The sequence below is a fragment of the Thalassophryne amazonica genome, chromosome 16 (assembly GCF_902500255.1).
Source record: "Thalassophryne amazonica chromosome 16, fThaAma1.1, whole genome shotgun sequence".
Taxonomy (NCBI): Eukaryota; Metazoa; Chordata; class Actinopteri; order Batrachoidiformes; family Batrachoididae; genus Thalassophryne; species Thalassophryne amazonica.
Genome location: NC_047118.1, coordinates 4,939,476 through 4,956,628, shown reverse-complemented (window position 1 = coordinate 4,956,628; position 17,153 = coordinate 4,939,476). Strand labels below are relative to the sequence as shown.

At 41.2% G+C, this 17,153-nt stretch overlaps 2 protein-coding genes across 6 annotated transcripts in view; both read right to left on the bottom strand.

Annotated features, from left to right (window-relative positions):
• Positions 1–3,157, bottom strand: part of ubtf (upstream binding transcription factor) — a 28,026-nt gene extending 24,869 nt beyond the window's left edge. For 4 of the 5 annotated variants that reach the window (XM_034190239.1, XM_034190241.1, XM_034190242.1 and 1 more), the window contains exon 1: positions 2,825–3,157. The gene's annotated coding sequence lies outside the window, so the exon portion shown is untranslated. Of the gene's footprint in view, positions 1–1,712; positions 2,380–2,824 lie in introns of those variants that run through there. The other variant, XM_034190240.1, reaches the window with a different exon arrangement.
• A 1,624-nt stretch (positions 3,158–4,781) lies between these two features.
• slc4a1a (solute carrier family 4 member 1a (Diego blood group)) overlaps positions 4,782–17,153 on the bottom strand; it is a 28,974-nt gene continuing 16,602 nt past the window's right edge. The window contains exons 9-21 of the mRNA XM_034190238.1: positions 17,052–17,094; positions 16,762–16,946; positions 14,995–15,202; positions 14,658–14,861; positions 14,395–14,543; positions 14,088–14,282; positions 13,740–13,985; positions 12,578–12,667; positions 6,854–7,020; positions 6,540–6,781; positions 6,253–6,422; positions 5,823–5,996; positions 4,782–5,689 (exon numbers count right to left, since the gene is read on the bottom strand). Coding sequence (XP_034046129.1) covers positions 5,612–5,689; positions 5,823–5,996; positions 6,253–6,422; positions 6,540–6,781; positions 6,854–7,020; positions 12,578–12,667; positions 13,740–13,985; positions 14,088–14,282; positions 14,395–14,543; positions 14,658–14,861; positions 14,995–15,202; positions 16,762–16,946; positions 17,052–17,094 — 2,151 coding nt within the window. The 3' untranslated portion in view covers positions 4,782–5,611. The remainder of the gene's footprint in view (positions 5,690–5,822; positions 5,997–6,252; positions 6,423–6,539; positions 6,782–6,853; positions 7,021–12,577; positions 12,668–13,739; positions 13,986–14,087; positions 14,283–14,394; positions 14,544–14,657; positions 14,862–14,994; positions 15,203–16,761; positions 16,947–17,051; positions 17,095–17,153) is intronic.

Here is a 17,153-nt window from a genome sequence, read left to right as displayed (position 1 = left end):
TTCCACCCCCATGCTTCACAGTAGGGATGGTGTTTTTGGGATCGTACTCAGCATTCTTCTTCCTCCAAACACGGCGAGTGGAATTAAGACCAAAAAGTTCTATTTTGGTCTCATCTGACCACATAACTTTCTCCCATGACTCCTCTGGATCATCTAAATGGTCATGGGCAAACTTAATACGGGTCTGGACGTGTGCTGATTTAAACAGGGGAACCTTCCGTGCCATGCATGATTTTAACCCATGACGTCTTAGTGGATTACCCACAGTAACCTTGGAAACAGTGGTTCCAGCTCTCTTCAGGTCATTGACCAGCTCCTCCCGTGCAGTTCTGGGCTGACTCCTCACCTTTCTTAGGATCATTGATACGCCACGAGGTGGGATCTTGCATGGAGCCCCAGTCCGAGGGAGAATGACAGTCATGTTTAGCTTCTTCCATTTTCTAATAATTGCTCCAACAGTTGATCTTTTTCACCAAGCTGCTTGGCAATTGTCCCGTAGCCCTTTCCAACCTTGTGGAGGTCTACAATTTTGTCTCTGGTGTCTTTGGACAGCTCTTTGGTCTTAGACATGTTAGTAGTTGGAGTCTTACTGATTGTGTGGGGTGGACAGGTGTCTTTATGCAGCTAACAACTTCAAATAGGTGCTTCTAATTTGGAATAATAAGTCGAGTGAAGGTGAACTTTTTAGAGGCAGACTAACAGGTCTTTGAGGGCCAGAATTTTTGCAGATTGACAGGTGTTGAAATACTTATTTGCAGCAGTAACATGCAAATAAATTATAAAAAAAAAATCATACATTGTGATTTCCGGATTTTCTTCTTTTTTGGATTATGTCTCTCACAGTGGACATGCACCTAAGATGAAAATTTCAGACCCCTCCATGATTTCTAAGTGGGAGAACTTGCAAAATCACAGGGTGTTCAAATACTTATTTTCCTCACTGTACAAGAGAATCCTGATGGGGAATCATGTCAATCCAAATATGCCGACATATGGGTGTGTTTCAGGTGGAGTATCCAAGACACCCAACACAGACATAATGTCCTGTGCCCGGGCTTAAGGCTGAGGTCAGAGAGGTGTGGCGCAAAAGTGGCGTACTGAAGGTAACCACGAAAACGCAACAAAGGCATTTTCAGATTTATCAACTTTGGGCCCAGTTTTCAAAAAAGTAGCATTTACGCTGGTTCTGTGTGGACAAAACGCTGACATTATTTTTTAGGGATACATTGAAACTAGTTTCCGTGTGGACAATCCATGAGCATGGGGGCCGCTGTAGGAGCTCCTGGATTTTTGGCAACATTACACCCGTTTTAAGCCTTATTTTGGCAGCAAAGATAAAATCAGAAATAAAATCAGGAATTTAGGGGAAAATGCTGAAAATTCCCATGCCTGAAGCAGTGATTCACCACCTACAGTATATATGTGTATGAGACAATAAAAAAGTGAATAACAAATAAAAGTCAACATTTTACTGATTTATTCTCCACATGACGGATACGATTGCATGAGAAACCGTCGGGTTTGCAGGCTGACGTTCATGTGGTCAGACATAATGGTTTATGTTCATTACACCGCCCCTTAAACGTTTACGCTCAGCGGTGAGACAGGCTATCACTTGTGACGGCTTCAAATCTCAAATAACACTGCAGAGAGCTTCAGCCAGCTAACACCACACGACGAGAGAGAAAGAAAGAAAGGAGAAAAAAAAAAAACTCCACGACCAGTCGGGATTTGTCGCATTAGTGGCGTCTTTTTCCCCCCTCTCCCCTCCTATCACAAACGTATCGTGGACACAGTGGAGCGACCATTTTCTGCTCGCGCTCCTTTCGCTCGGTAATGGAGGATTTTGTGTCGCTGTTGCTGCCACCGAGGATTGGGGAGGATCCACGGAAGGAGGAAGCGAATGGACGTTGAGGACGGACAGGCAGCTGTAGGCGACCAGCTGACCCAAGGACGGGGGGATCTGCTTTCGGTCTCTCCCGACGACGGGGGGAATCATGGTGGACTTGGAAGCACTGCGGCCAGAATGCGCTTCGTCACCGACGGACGCGGATCGAAGCTCCGCCGCGCCGCCAACCCCCATTAGCGCCTCTTCGGGAGCGCGGAAATGAAACCGCATTCGTTCGTGATCAACAAGCAAAAATTTTCTCTCTCTTCCCCCCCCCCCCCCCCCCCCAGAGCGTTTCAGGCGGGTTTGCGGTGTTTATAACGTGGTTTTCACGGCAAAAGAGACGGCGCATTCTTCGGCGAGGCGTCGCCGAGCAGCGCAACAATGATGGCGGCCGCTCGTTGTTCGTCGTGTCCTTGATGGTCGCAGTTAGCCGCAGCCTCACAACTCATCCGCTCTCACTATTTTTAATACGAAGCACATAAAATGTGACTACACTCACTTTAGTGTGACTTACAAAAAAATTAATAAATACATAAAATCGAGGAGGAAGTGCATTACCGCAGCCAGCAAGGGCTCAAGCAACTGACATTTAAAAGTGCGGATTTATCATTTAAAAGTTGATTAAAATTCACAGAAGCCGTTAGACTCAAATTTTTAATCATTTCGAGCACTTGTTAAAACAACGCCGCTGCGTTTTAAAAGACATTTAAGTGGATTTAAAGAGGAAAATCGAGGAGGCTGCTAGGATTTTTTTAAGCTAATTGTAACCTCGGCTTTACGTTATAAATATGCAATTTCGTCGCTCGCTGTCAGCATCTTTAGTTTTTATTTTTATTTTGGCTACAAATGTTTCGCGGAGCTATACCGACAGCGAGCAGCTCTCTGCGGTTCCGCCATGCTTACAGCTCCGCGGAAAAAAAAAAAAAAACCTACCGTGAGCGAGTCCAATGGCGCACTGAAACAAAACAAGAGCCCAGCTTAAAGAGCGTAAAGCCAGGGCGTTGCGGACTCTGCCTTCACCTCCCCGCTTCCAAAAGCGGATAAGCGAGGACGAGAAGGCGGGTACTCCGAGCTCGGTCGTCGGCGTTTTCTGGGGAGAGCGAGAGGGGGGGAGAGAGAGAGAGAGAGAGGCGGTGAGATATTAAACCCGAGATCCCTGATGGCTAACCGAGAGGCGGCTGGGCTGTTCCGCCAGCAGCCGCATGGAGGTTCTCGGCGCCCAAATCGTCTCGATTCTACCCGCCCCCCACCACCGCCAACCAACCAACCAACCACGCACACGATAACCTTTCCACGACACGAGATGTTGAAATATAACGAAGAAAGTGAATTCAAAAAGTGTATTTACTAGGGGAAACAGCGCTGTTTCAAAACCGCCGGCGAGGACAGCTAACTCGGGTTATGGCGACCTAAGTCACCGCGCGGAGGTTGACTTTCACATTTCACCGAAACAAAGACGCCGCCGCTTCCTTTTATTTTTTGTTAATAAAAATCAACATAAACGGAAATGAAATATTTATTCTTGTATATCGAGATATTTTCGGTCGTTCTGCTCAGCCGGAGCCGTTCCGCTCGCTTACCTCACCCGTCAGCGTGTCACTGTGGAGAAAGAAGGGGAGGGTTGAACGTTAGCCAGCACTGCGCCGTCCGTCCCGGGCTCTGGTCCCCGCAGAGACGCTCCTTCCCCCTCCGCCTCCATCTCACTGCGCTCAGCGCGCACCAGCTGCGCGGCCTCCGTCACGCCGAGCAGCCGCCGCCGCGCTCGAACCCGAAACGGTGTCCGAACACCGGGCATTTTGACTGGAAGTGGAAACTTTACTGAAAATGGAGGGAAAATAATCATGTGTGATTATGATTATATAATGTTGGCGCAACCGATGTGATTTTTTTTTTTTTTTTGTTGTTGTTTCAGGTTTCCACTTTGGAGATGAGTATTTTTGTCAGAGCCCCCCTCCTCCCCGACCGAGTCGACTTTCACACATTTCATCGGCCGTTCATCAGTTTCATTTTGGCCCTGTTTTTTTTTTTTTTTTTTTCTCTCTCTCTCTCTCTCTTTCTCATCTCTCTCCTTCTTTCTTCTTCGCAACTCCACCTTGTGCGTGTTTGGTGGGCGGAACCTGCCGTCGTCCAATCACGTCCGTCCGATTCATCGAAAACAAATGATGAGCCTTGGGGTTTTTTTTGTTGTTTTTTTTGTGTTGCATTCACAGGCTGTCGGAGATATGACGACATGCGCAATCATGCCTGCACACTTAGTTATTTTAAATTTTAAACGTCCCTGATGTCAAATAAAGTTAGAAAGAGGATCTTAAGACTTCCATTTGTCTTGCATCTGATTTATTTCATTTCATAATGGTACCAGCATATACAAAACACATACACATATATGTTAGTATCCATAACAATACAAGTTTACCATCTGTAAGCACCTGTTTCCAGTTAGACAGCCTGACAATTACACAAACACCTTCTTAAATAAATGTGCAGCATTTTTATAGCACTGTCTCACATTCACCCGTTCACACACAGAGGTCAGAGTGCCGCCATCCAAGCCGCTCAACTGCACACTGGGAACAATTTGTGGAGTAAGGGGCCTTGCTCAAGGGCATGTGTGTAGTTTTCCTGTCTGACAGGGAATCCAGCCTCATCATCTCCAGACCATCACCTCCCCAAATTGTAATCCTAAACCTCATTGTTTGGTTTAGGCTGCGTCTGTTTTTACAACATAACACAATTTAAATAAAAAAAAAATATATATATATTTTCTATATATATATAGATAGATATATATATATATATATATATATATATATATATATATATAAAAAGCCAGAATACAGTGTTTCAAGCCCAGACTTTAAAGCAAAATCTACTGTTCCACATTTTTTTAAATTGTCATAGAACACATGGTTAAATCACACCTATTATTTCCCATCCCGTATAATCATGAAAGCAATTGTCCACAATGTCTTCATATAGCTGGAAAAGACACACAGAAGCACTTTCTAGTTAAAGTCTATATGGTAACAGTAATGATAAATTGATTAAATGTTTGCCATTGCTAAATTCATCTACACTTGGCACATTAACACAGGTTATATTTTGGAAACAAATGAATAAAAGTCCACAAAAATTGCTGTCCTAGTTTCATAATATATTTGTGTGTATGCAAGAACTGAATAACATAATGTTAACGAGTTCACGTAATGTTCGGCAGCATAACGTCGGTATTACAAGCACGTATTTAGTGTGACAGCAGTAGTAATTTGAAATCTGAAATTATAAATTAGGATATATATATATATATATATATAAAAATCTGTGGGTGTATGTGTGTGTCTGTTTTAAATTCATTTCCAGAATTCAAATGTTTCGTTCTGGATCAAAAGATAACATTTATGTCAGTATACAGTCATTACTGACCTTTGCAGTAAGGAGACAGTCATTTAACAAAATTAAAAAACTGTCATATACAATAAGCCAAGGGGGGCAAATGCAACTTCATAGCATGTGTGTGTGGATTGTATTATTAGGTTGTTATCATGGTCCAAAATCACACACATTTCATCCGCCAAAGACCACAATTTAAAGAATAACAGATTAACTGCAAACAAAGGTTTTAAAAGGCATATGTTTGAAGGCATATTATTTTCTAATTAGTTACACAAGAACTGAGTTCATGTCAAAGGTGAATGGAATTTTTCTGAACAATCCTGTCAATCATGGTAGTGGACATTCAGCATAAACATCCACTCCAGCTTCCTCTTCGAAATGTACTTTGGCATAATCTGCATCCAGCTGCAACAGACATGCATTAAAAAAAATAAATAAAGGTGTGAAATCGACCAAAAGAATTCAAAATCTCACATTAGATTTCAACTCCACGTAACAAGATAGGGCTTGAAGGTGGATGTAGCAGACAGGTACTTACACATTTCATTTCCATGGTGGAGAAGAGCCTGCCTGTCATGAGCATGCGCAGTGGGATGGTGAGAATGAGAACAAAAGGCAGAGCCAGGGAGAAGGGGCTCATCTTCACCCCCCACAGCAAGCCCAGGCACAAGAGCTGGATCAGCGTAAAGAGATGCATCCGAAGTGTCTTCACCTTCACATGTGACAGCATGTTAGCAGAGGGACTCAGAGACAAATAGTAACCAGATTGCACAATGATTTTATGGTAATTTATAATGAAAAATTGACTGAACTGGACCCCCACCCCATGCACAATTGCTGTCCCTGCAGACAAACAGGAACACATAACATTTATTGCAAACCAATGTAACTTGCAAAAACTGAAAAGCATCATAAAAGTAATTTATTTTTTGCCCACTGGGTGTAGTGACTAATTTGACTGTTTGTACCCTGGTTGCATAGGCATCTGGTGGGTGGTACTTCTTTGGTGTGATCAGCAGAAGTATCCTGTCCCACATCTGAATTCCACTTAGAGAAGTCACACCCATATAGAGGAAGATTCCAAAGAGGACTGACAAAGGGATCATCTTCAGGATAGGCTCCATGTAAATAGAAGCCCCTAGAAATCACAGACATTGAAAAATTATGAAAGCAAAACAACAACAACAACAACAACAAAACAAAAGGCAATTTGACCTGCTGTTTGTGCATCAGCACTGTAGATGGCAGCACCTACCGACTAGGATGGCCACAACAATGCCACTAATCCTTTGCTCGTGTACTTTCTCAATCTCTGGCTTTGGGCCCTTAGACGTGACTGTGAGAGCGTTGGCGTGGGTGATGGATCGCACAGTGGCAGCACTCAGCCAGGGCATTCCGAAAACAGAGGCAATACCCCCCATGGTGACCAGAAGGAGCAGATCGAAATGGAAACCTGATCCCTTCACCATCTTCCTCTCTGGTTTGCTCACAATCAGCCTGGTGTTCCACAGACAGATGATGATTAATTTGGAGAAAACAAAACACACCAAGTAAGACTCTGTTACTCACGTTGTGATCTGGGACTCCAGGAAAATCAGGATGAAGACGAGCAATGCTGGAACACAGCAGGCCGCCATCATCCAGATGGGGAAAGGTTGCTTTTCTCCCGTGGGGTTGATGATCCAGCCTCTCTCTTTGGGGTTTGACACTTCAATGCCTTCTGGCACTGCCAGTTTCTACAAAAGAACAGTGGTGTTATTGGGCTGGCATGTCAACACTAGAGACAGACCGAAAATTAACAGCAAGATAAAAATAATGGTTGGAATTTGATGCCCAGAGAAAAATTCAATAATGTCTTAAAAGAACAGAATTTGTATTCAGATTTCTGTCTGAAGAGAAAAGAGAGTTAGAAAGGTAAGTCCCCTGAGGCCCATTGATGCCAGAGTTTATCCTCAGATAGCATCAAGCGGATCAGAGTTCACAGCTGATACCCCAGACAAGACACCAGTTCATCACAAGTGACTTCCCCAGGTCAGGCTGGTCGCCATTTACAGCTGGGAGGGCTGGGACAATGCAGAAAAAGGGTATTGTCCAAGAACACAGACTGGTAGCATGACCAAGAATCATATTTGCGGCTGACTGAGCTATATGTACTTTGCATTTACTGCATGCAAATTAATCTGATTGCTATAAAATTTCTGTGATGCCTTTCATGAGCCATCCAATACATATTTTGGAAGCTAATGTAGGTTACTCATTGTCTTAAAAACATACTTTTGTGGAAATGGTTATATAAACCTTGGCTAAAGGCATCAAATTAGGTTCCCTAAAACTGCACATAACTTTTTAGTAGAGCAGATAATTATGAAAATAGTGCATTTACCATTATAAGCCCCATATAAGCATGGAGAGTCTCATGGATTTACTTAGCATATATAGCTGATTGGCCACTTCAAAATTCAATATGGCAGCCACTTTCCAAGATGGCTGCCACAATGACCTATCAAAAATTACTTTTGTATAGAAATGCTCCTATTTGATCAATGGTAATGATGTCAAATTCCATTTGATTATATTTTGTTTTATTTGCTATTTATTATATTTATTATGATTTATTTTATTTGCCAAAATAAAGTGAAGTTTGTTCCATTTAATAATAATGGTTTCCACCTAGTACATGTTTTGAAAGTGTTCATCTCTTGAAACTACTACATGTAGGCCTCTTTGAAGGTGTTTAGTGTTGAATATATTGTGTTGTTATTTTTAATATCTGCAGTCAACATGGTCAAATTGTGGGTTATGCCCAGTGTTGCCAGATAGGAAATATGCAACTATCGTACCAAAACCTCAAAATTATTGTATTTTGGGAGAAATGATCGTACACAAACAAAACGCATACAACGTAGCTATTTTAGAGGGGGTTTGTTTTATTTCCAATGGTGACGGGGGTGGGCTAAGCTATGTATGTGCGCATGTGCAGCCAAAACAGTCTACATTACAGGTCAGTTGTCTCGGGCCCAGGGAGGGAGGGGCAGGGCCGAGAATTGGGAACTCATTACTTTGTATGGAGAGGGGGTGGGCTTTCAAATGACTTTGTCCCCGGGCTGGCCAAAGCTAGCAGCAGCCCTGTGAGTGGTGTGTCTTTGATGCCGCCTGAGTGCAACGCCTGCAAAATGATTGTTTTGGCAACCAACTGAAATTATCGTACATTTTGGATTTTTTCCCATTATTGATCGTACATCGTACAGAGGGCAAAACTATCGTACAAATACGATAATTATCGTACATCTGGCAACACTGGTTATGCCACTAAATGTGTCATATTGTTGGTGGAACATGAAAAACTAAATCTGGTGTGCCTGAAGATCTGCAGTTTAACACAAAGATCACACAAATCAAAGAAGTAACAACATTTTTGTGAGAAACAATGGTTTTGGGCTCAATTTACTGGGCATCTTAAAATGAGACACCATCTTGGATTTCAGTGACACTGTAAAATAGATCCATTGTGACAGGAGCATTTCTATGCAAAAAGTAATTTTCAGTAGGTCATTTTGGGAGCCATCTTGGAAAAATGGCTGTCTTCTTTGATTTTAAAGCAGCCAGTTGAAAGATTTTGTAAGTACTCCCTAGTCATCAAGTCATCATGCCAAATTTGGTGCTTGTACCTTGCACAAAGCACAGTTTTGCTGTAAAACCGATGTTATATGTTCCACTATTTTATCAAACAATTTGTGTGAAATCAGTTAGAATGTCTACTGTATTTGTAGATAAAGTTATTTAAATATACTTCAGTGTTCAATGTTCAATGCATCAGATTTTCAGTGGACAAATGGTTTAAATGAACCCATATGACTGCATCTTTGAATAGCTAGAAGACTAGAAAATTCAACAAATTGTTAGAGTTACCATAGTGTTCAGAATAATAGTAGTGCTATGTGACTAAAAAGATTAATCCAGGTTTTGAGTATATTTCTTATTGTTACATGAGAAACAAGGTACCAGTAGATTCAGTAGATTCTCACAAATCCAACAAGACCAAGCATTCATGATATGCACACTCTTAAGGCTATGAAATTGGGCTATTAGTAAAAAAAAAAAAAAGTAGAAAAGGGGGTGTTCACAATAATAGTAGTGTGGCATTCAGTCAGTGAGTTTGTCAATTTTGTGGAACAAACAGGTGTGAATCAGGTGTCCCCTATTTAAGGATGAAGCCAGCACCTGTTGAACATGCTTTTCTCTTTGAAAGCCTGAGGAAAATTGGACGTTCAAGACATTGTTCAGAAGAACAGTCTAGTTTGATTAAAAAGTTGATTGGAGAGGGGAAAACTTACACACAGGTGCAAAAAATTATAGGCTGTTCATCTACAATGATCTCCAATGCTTTAAAATGGACAAAAAAAAAAAACAGCGACGCGTGGAAGAAAACGGAAAACAACCATCAAAATGGATAGAAGAATAACCAGAATGGCAAAGGCTCACCCATTGATCAGCTCCAGGATGATCAAAGGCAGTCTGGAGTTACCTGTAAGTGCTGTGACAGTTAGAAGACGCCTGTGTGAAGCTAATTTATTTGCAAGAATCCCCCACAAAGTCCCTCTGTTAAATAAAAGACATGTGCAGAAGAGGTTACAATTTGCCAAAGAACACATCAACTGGCCTAAAGAGAAATGGAGGAATATTTTGTGGACTGATGAGAGTAAAATTGTTATTTTTGGGTCCAAGGGCCGCAGACAGTTTGTGAGACGACCCCCAAACTCTGAATTCAAGCCACAGTTCACAGTGAAGACAGTGAAGCATGGTGGTACAAGCATCATGGTATGGGCATGTTTCTCCTACTATGGTGTTTGGCCTATATATCGCATACCAGGTATCATGGATCAGTTTGGATATGTCAAAATACTTAAAGAGGTCATGTTGCCTTATGCTGAAGAGGACTTGCCCTTCAATGACCCCAAGCACACTAGTAAATGAGCAAAATCTTGGTTCCAAACCAACAAAATTAATGCCTTGCAGATGTGAAGAAATCATGAAAAACTGTGGTTATACAACTAAATACTAGTTTAGTGATTCACAGGATTGCTAAAAAAAACAGTTTGAACATAATAGTTTTGAGTTTGTAGTGTCAACAGCAGATGCTACTATTATTGTGAACACCCCCTTTTCTACTTTTTTTTTACTAATAGCCCAATTTCGTAGCCTTAAGAGTGTGCATATCATGAATGCTTGGTCTTGTTGGATTTGTGAGAATCTACTGAATCTACTGGTACCTTGTTTCCCATGTAACAATAAGAAATATACTCAAAACCTGGATTAATCTTTTTAGTCACATAGCACTACTATTATTCTGAACACTACTGTACATCTACAAGTTTATGAATGATAAATCAGCATATTTAGTGCTTAATTGGAGGTCTGTTGGCTGTATTTAAAAGGCCTAATTGAACTAATGCCTTCTTGTGCTTAAGAGCAGGAAAAAAAGAAAATATATATAATTAAGCCAAGGTTTCCAGGACAAGATTTTAGATTACAAGGGAGGTGATGGTCTAGTGGTTAAAGCGTTGGGCTTGAGACCAGAGGATCCTCGGTTCAAATCCCAGCCTGACCAGGAAATCACTAAGGGCCCTTGGGCAAAGTCCTTAATCACCTTAGTTGCTCCCGGTGTATAGTGGACGCCTTGCATGGCAGCAGCCTGACGTCAGCGTGAATGTGAGGCACTGATCGTCCAGCAGTTAAGGGACAGAATCGTGCACTTTTTTACAAAAGCACCAAACTTTGTCCAGGGACTCTTTAAGTTATATTAAGTCATGTCAAAGCGGGAGACATTTGATTTTAGCCCTGTATCCTGCTTTTTTTAGAAAGGGTGTTTGCATGGTTATAATACAGTGTATATTTTGCTATTCATATGACAATACGATCATATGGTTATTATGTAGGGGGCCAGTGATCAAGATCGGACATTGTTAAGCTGTAGAGAATGGCTACTGCAACCAATTCTTTCGCCAGTACTTCCTAGTCCTTCTGGTTGGGGCTGGGTGCAAGATGAGGATGGCTGGAAGCCACATTGGACTGATCAGCCAGAGGCATCAAAGCATTGCAAAGAACTGATCCGATGTTCCTGTAAAAAGCAATGCAAGAAACCATGCAAATGCACAACAATGAGCCTCTCTTGCACAGAACTATGTGTATGTCGGGGTGCATGCTACCAAGAGTGAAAGATGGGCATGTCTAGTTTCTTTATGCTAGTTACGTATTTTGATATGGTTTTGGAGTTAACCATAATGAGAAATGTTTAAATGTTTACTCTTTCTAGTAGTGTGCTACAGTTTTTGTGTTACTGGATTTGAACATAAATAGTCATGCAGAATCTAAGTTATAGAAGTAACTGTTATAGAACTACAGTGTTCTTAAATTGTAACATTAATTTACCATTGTTTTTTAAGAGTGTAAACTATGTTTAAGTGCATTTGTAGCATACTTTCTTTTTCTATGCATGTAAACAGCTTTCAGTCACTTTAAGTAAATTAAATATAGAGTCATGATTTTATGTTATGGAAGATATAACATAAGGTAAACTGAGTGTTTTAAATTGTAAACTAAATGGTTATGGCCATAAAAACAAAATTGATTTCTTGTAATTAATAAAAAAAGCATTTATTTCCGTTCAAACACTGCTGTTATTTTAGAGTGTAAATATGTTAGAGTGCATGAGTAGCATCTTTCCTTTGCCCTATGCTCGCAAACAGCTATATTGCATAGGTATATTGATATTCACAATGAGTTAGACAATATTTAGTCACTTTCCCTAGATTAACGCTTTTTCTAAGAGTGTAAGCACACTGAAGTACATTCGAAGCATCCCTACGTACCCTTAATACATTTTTCATAACCTTCAAGTTTATATTATGAACTTAAAAAGACATTTGGATAGGAGTTTGTCATGAATTATATGCTGTAGAAGGCTGAAAATGGTTATTCTCTTAAACCCAAGTTTTTGGAGTGTAGACGTTTATGGATTCAATGTCTCCTGATCTTATATACTTCAGGACACTATAAAGTACCTCTGATAAAGTTTTGGCACTTTTGTATAAAAGTGCATGATTCCCCTAAAATTTTCCCTTAGCCGCCGGACTATGATGTGTAAAGCGCTTTGAGCGTCTGATGCAGATGGAAAAGCGCAATATAAATGCAGTCCATTTACCATTTCACAGAGAATCATAGGATGTTGAGAACATTAAACATGAAACCGCTATTCAAATCTGATTTCACACAATACAACACTTTAACATTTACCTGAGTGTAACTATCCTTGATGCTGATATCAACAGCGACCATGATGATAATAGCAATGGGGACACCAAAATCTCCAATCAGACGGCGAAGCTAGGAAGACAAATCACAAAAGACAGAGTCACACAAAATTGTAATATTTTCAGACATTATTCTGAATTTGGAATGGTTTTGAGCAGTGGTTCCAAACCTGGGTGTTAGGACCAACATGGAGGGTTGTGAGATTAATATTTTGACAAAATTACAGAGGTAGTATATAGTAATACCTCAAATTGTTTATTTATGTAGAGGTTTTTGCTAATTTTGGGTTTACTTTTGAAATAATATTGACAACAACCATCAATGCAACAGTAAAAATGTGAAAATACTTTGGGTACATCCTACAATATATTGATTTTGGATTGTGATTCCTTGAATGTGTATTGAAAACTCTTTTTCATGGCAAGAAAATAGTTTTTGTGTGTTTGTCTTTGTGCACTGCACGTTGGTTAATTGATTATGGATTTGATGAATACCTGCTAGGGTATGTTCATCATTACATACCGATTTCATTCATCTCAATGCTCTACCAATTGTACGACTCCATCCAAATGAAATAAAAAAGAACTGTTATGTTCCTGAGGCCATCAGAGACAAAGACTGCACAACGCCTCACTCAGGGGGAGGAGGAGTAACAGGAAGACAGAGGACGGGAAGGAAAGGAACAGTAGTAGCCAGTAAACCAGTATTGATCAGTATGTCATATTTATATTTATATTTGCAAACTGTTTTTCTTTTTACTTTCACTTTTGATACTCTGTGCTTCTTACCCTGTGTGCTGCTATACAATGCTGCTGGAACCTCAATTTCCCTGAGGGAGTTTTGCCAAGGAATCAGTAAAGTTCTATCTAATCTAATCTCTAATCTCGTCAGTGTGTTTGCTTTTTTAAGGTTGTGGAACTGGGAGACAGGCAGAAAAACTGATTAAACATATGTAAGGAGTGGACACCTTAATAACGCTGTTACACCTTCACCACTTGCGACATCACTTCTTTGTCCAGTGACACGGACAAGTCTGTGACCTGCCTTAATTCACTGAGCTACCTGCTGTTTGCATGATATTAAAGAGTCAAAAACACTAAAAAGTTTTGAACCACTGCTTGAAAGTCACGTTTGCAGATCTTACCCAGCCTGGAAGGAAACGACCATTCTTGAAAATGCGAAGAAAGTATGCAATGAAGAAACACCCGAACATAAGGCACATAGACAGCAGGGCAGTGTTGGGGTAGGCTCTTTCAACTTCCACCACTTTGACAGTGACATTGCTATGTGGATCAGTAACATTTACGTGCTTGGTAACCAGGTGGAATGGGTTGTCCACGGTGGAGTTCAGATGTTCATAGTTCAAAACCAGAGGGTGTGCTTTGAAGATCTGAGCAAGAAGAGATAAAATGTTAAAGAAAATAAATGAGACAATTACGGTGATGTCACAAAAATGAGCAATGAAATGGGTGAAGAAGTGAGGAAATGACACCTTGGCAAGCTTGCTGAACGTCTCATAGATGAAGATGAGAGAGATGAGGATAGAGAAGATTTCCTGAGTGAAACGTGAGATGTATTGGACCAGGAAGCTGCCTTCCACGGCCACAATGATGAAGACGATGACGATCAACCACATCCCCACCCAGACACGTCCCACAATGTATTCAATGCCCTGGGTTTTGCAGAACTAGTGTGTAATGAGCAAAAAAAAAAAAAGAAGAAAAAAGGCATGGTAAAGAAGTTAAATGTAGCTTTATAAAGATGGATTACAATTAAACTCAATGAATGATTGTCCATACACCATAAAAGGCTTCCTCAAACACAAGCAGTGGTCCAGAGAAGCCAATGACGAGAACCGGCTGGGCAGCAAAGATACAGAAGATGATACCCTGGATGCTAGTGGAGATCATGAGCTCAGACACACCCATCAGTCTATCTGTTTTGTCGGCTGTAGGGTCAGATAACAGAATTATGCTGTCATTACCTGTAGTACAGTATACCTGGTATTACAGACCACTAATTTCATTCACATTGTTTCTTTGTCTCTCTTTGACTCTTTTACCCAAAAGTCCTCCAAATGTGATGGCTGGGGAGAGGGCAGCGAAGTAGATGAAGATGATGGCAGCGAGCACCTGAGGATTCAGGGCATCTGTGTAGTCGCTGAGGCAGTAGCGGTAACGGCACTTCAAGTCCTTCACCATCCCACCAAAAGGAATTCCAGTACGTGCCAGTGGGTCCTCCCGGGGTTCCTCTGGAAATTTCTCAACTGAACCATTAAACACATTCAAATTCATGCATTAGATTAGACTGTAAGCAACAGAAGATGACAGACTGTAGACAAAAAAAAAAAAAGATATAGAAGAATATGTTAGTGGATGCTGATGGATGTTTTTGCTGACCTTTGACTCGGTTACCAAAAGCAAGACGAGTGTCACTTGGGCGAAGTCTGTCACACAGCAGCTTCTTCTGGAAATTGATGATTGGCTGTAGCATTGTGTTGTCTTGGATTTCTGTTGGAGGGATGACAATGCTGCAGTCCATGAAGTCAGCAATGGCATTGGTCAGATCTTTTTCAGTCTGGGACAAGAAGGCTTCCAGACAGAACACCTGTGTGAGCAGTAATGCAGAAGCATTTTAGTAAGATGGAGTGTCAACAGGGGAACAGTACATAAATTGTCATTATTCGGAGTATTTCACACTTCTGAAAATACATAAGTGTCCTCCAAGGTAATCTCAAACTGGGGTGCGCATGCCATCGCTTTCTGACTGTTGACCTTAGGCTCAGATGAATAAGGAGTGGGATATCAGGAAGGGCATCCGACGTAAATTTTGCTATAAACAAACATACAAATCGAGCCCTTGGTTAATAACGACTAATAGAATGAGCAGAGGTCATGAGGAAGTAATTGATAGATACAGTATCAAGGACAGAAATGTAGAAGAACAGGAGGTGAAGGATTTTGTAAGAAAGGATGGAAATCACTGTGAAGAATGTAAGTTCTTAGGATGTAGAGTGAAGGAAGGTGCACGCAGGTGGACTAGATACAAACAGATTGGAGACTGTACTGCGGTGGCAGGTGAAAGTGTAGTTATACAGCATGGATGCTGTGTTGTGGGATGCTTTAGAGGTGAAGTAGAGAAGCAGCATGAAGGCTGAGGGAGGAAGACTGTTGATGAGGTTTATGAACAAGAATTGAGATAATTAATCAGAGAGATGATGAAAATAGGAGTACAAGGAGATGCATCATAATGTACAGCAAGATCTGTATGTAGTTTTGAACACAGAAGAAGGACTAATGGACTTGTACTGACTGGCCTGCTACAGAGGCTATGCTGCAGAAGGTATGTAATAACTTCTGAGTATAACTGGAATATATATACATGATCAGTACACTGTCAAAGGAGAATGCATTGTGGAGGTGGAGGGAGTACTTTGAGGAGTTAATGAACAAAGAAAATAAAAAAGGAGCAAAAGTTGGATTATGTGCAGGACATGAACCACGAAATGTGAGACGTTAGTTGAGATGAAAAGTGGAAAAGCACTTGGTCCAGATGACATGCCAGTGGAGGCATAGAAATGTTTAGGAGAGATGGCAGTGGAGTTTTCAGCCAGATTGTTTAATAAAATCTTGTAATGTGTGAAGGATGAGTTGTGGTGTTATATGTGGAGATTTGGAGGGGCAGAGAAGTATGTTAGAGTGGTGCAGGATATGTACAAGGATAGTGTTACTGTGGTGACATGCACAATGGCAATGACAGATGCATTCAGTGTGGAGGTGGGATGACATCAAGGACTGGCTTTGAGCCCTTTCTTGTTTGTAGTGATGGACAGGTTGATGGACGAGATCAGACAGGAGTCTATGGACTATGATGTTTGCAGATGACATTGTGGTCTGTAGTGAAAATAGAAAGTAGGTTGAGACAAGTCTGGAGAGGTGGTGATATGCTCGGGAGAGAAAGGGAGCCATTTTAGATGTTTATTTATTACTTTTGCCAGGTCAAACCAAATACACGTGGGCAAGGAATGAAATTTCTCTACGAAATGTGAAGTCAACCACAGGGGGTATCATAGGAAGTCTGACACAGGAAACATAGCCAGGCATGTACACCCCCTTTGTACAGCTAATTTATGACATTGTTTTCCTCTTTCCCTACTTTGTTCTCACCCAGTCGGCCATCAGCGCACCCATAGCGCGACCACTTTCACTGAAGTCCAGGTCGCTCTCACTGGGGCCCAGCAGGATGAAAAAGAACCGAACAGGAAAAGGAGACTCCAGAGCCGACTCCATCAACACTGAGTCACTGAGCCTGACGAAGGCCACCACTGGCTTCTGGAGAAAATCCAGGACGCCTAAGAAAAATGCACAACAGCAGCACTTATATACACTTGTCATTATACACACAACAGTTGTCCAACTGAACAATCTATAGATGTGCAACTTTTACAGAAAAATACCTGATAGGACAATGGAGGCCTCCATGTTGTTGGATTTGTCTCTCTGCAAAAAATGGTGACTTAGCAATGTGTTAACACAGATGAATGTCATAGTGGTGATTA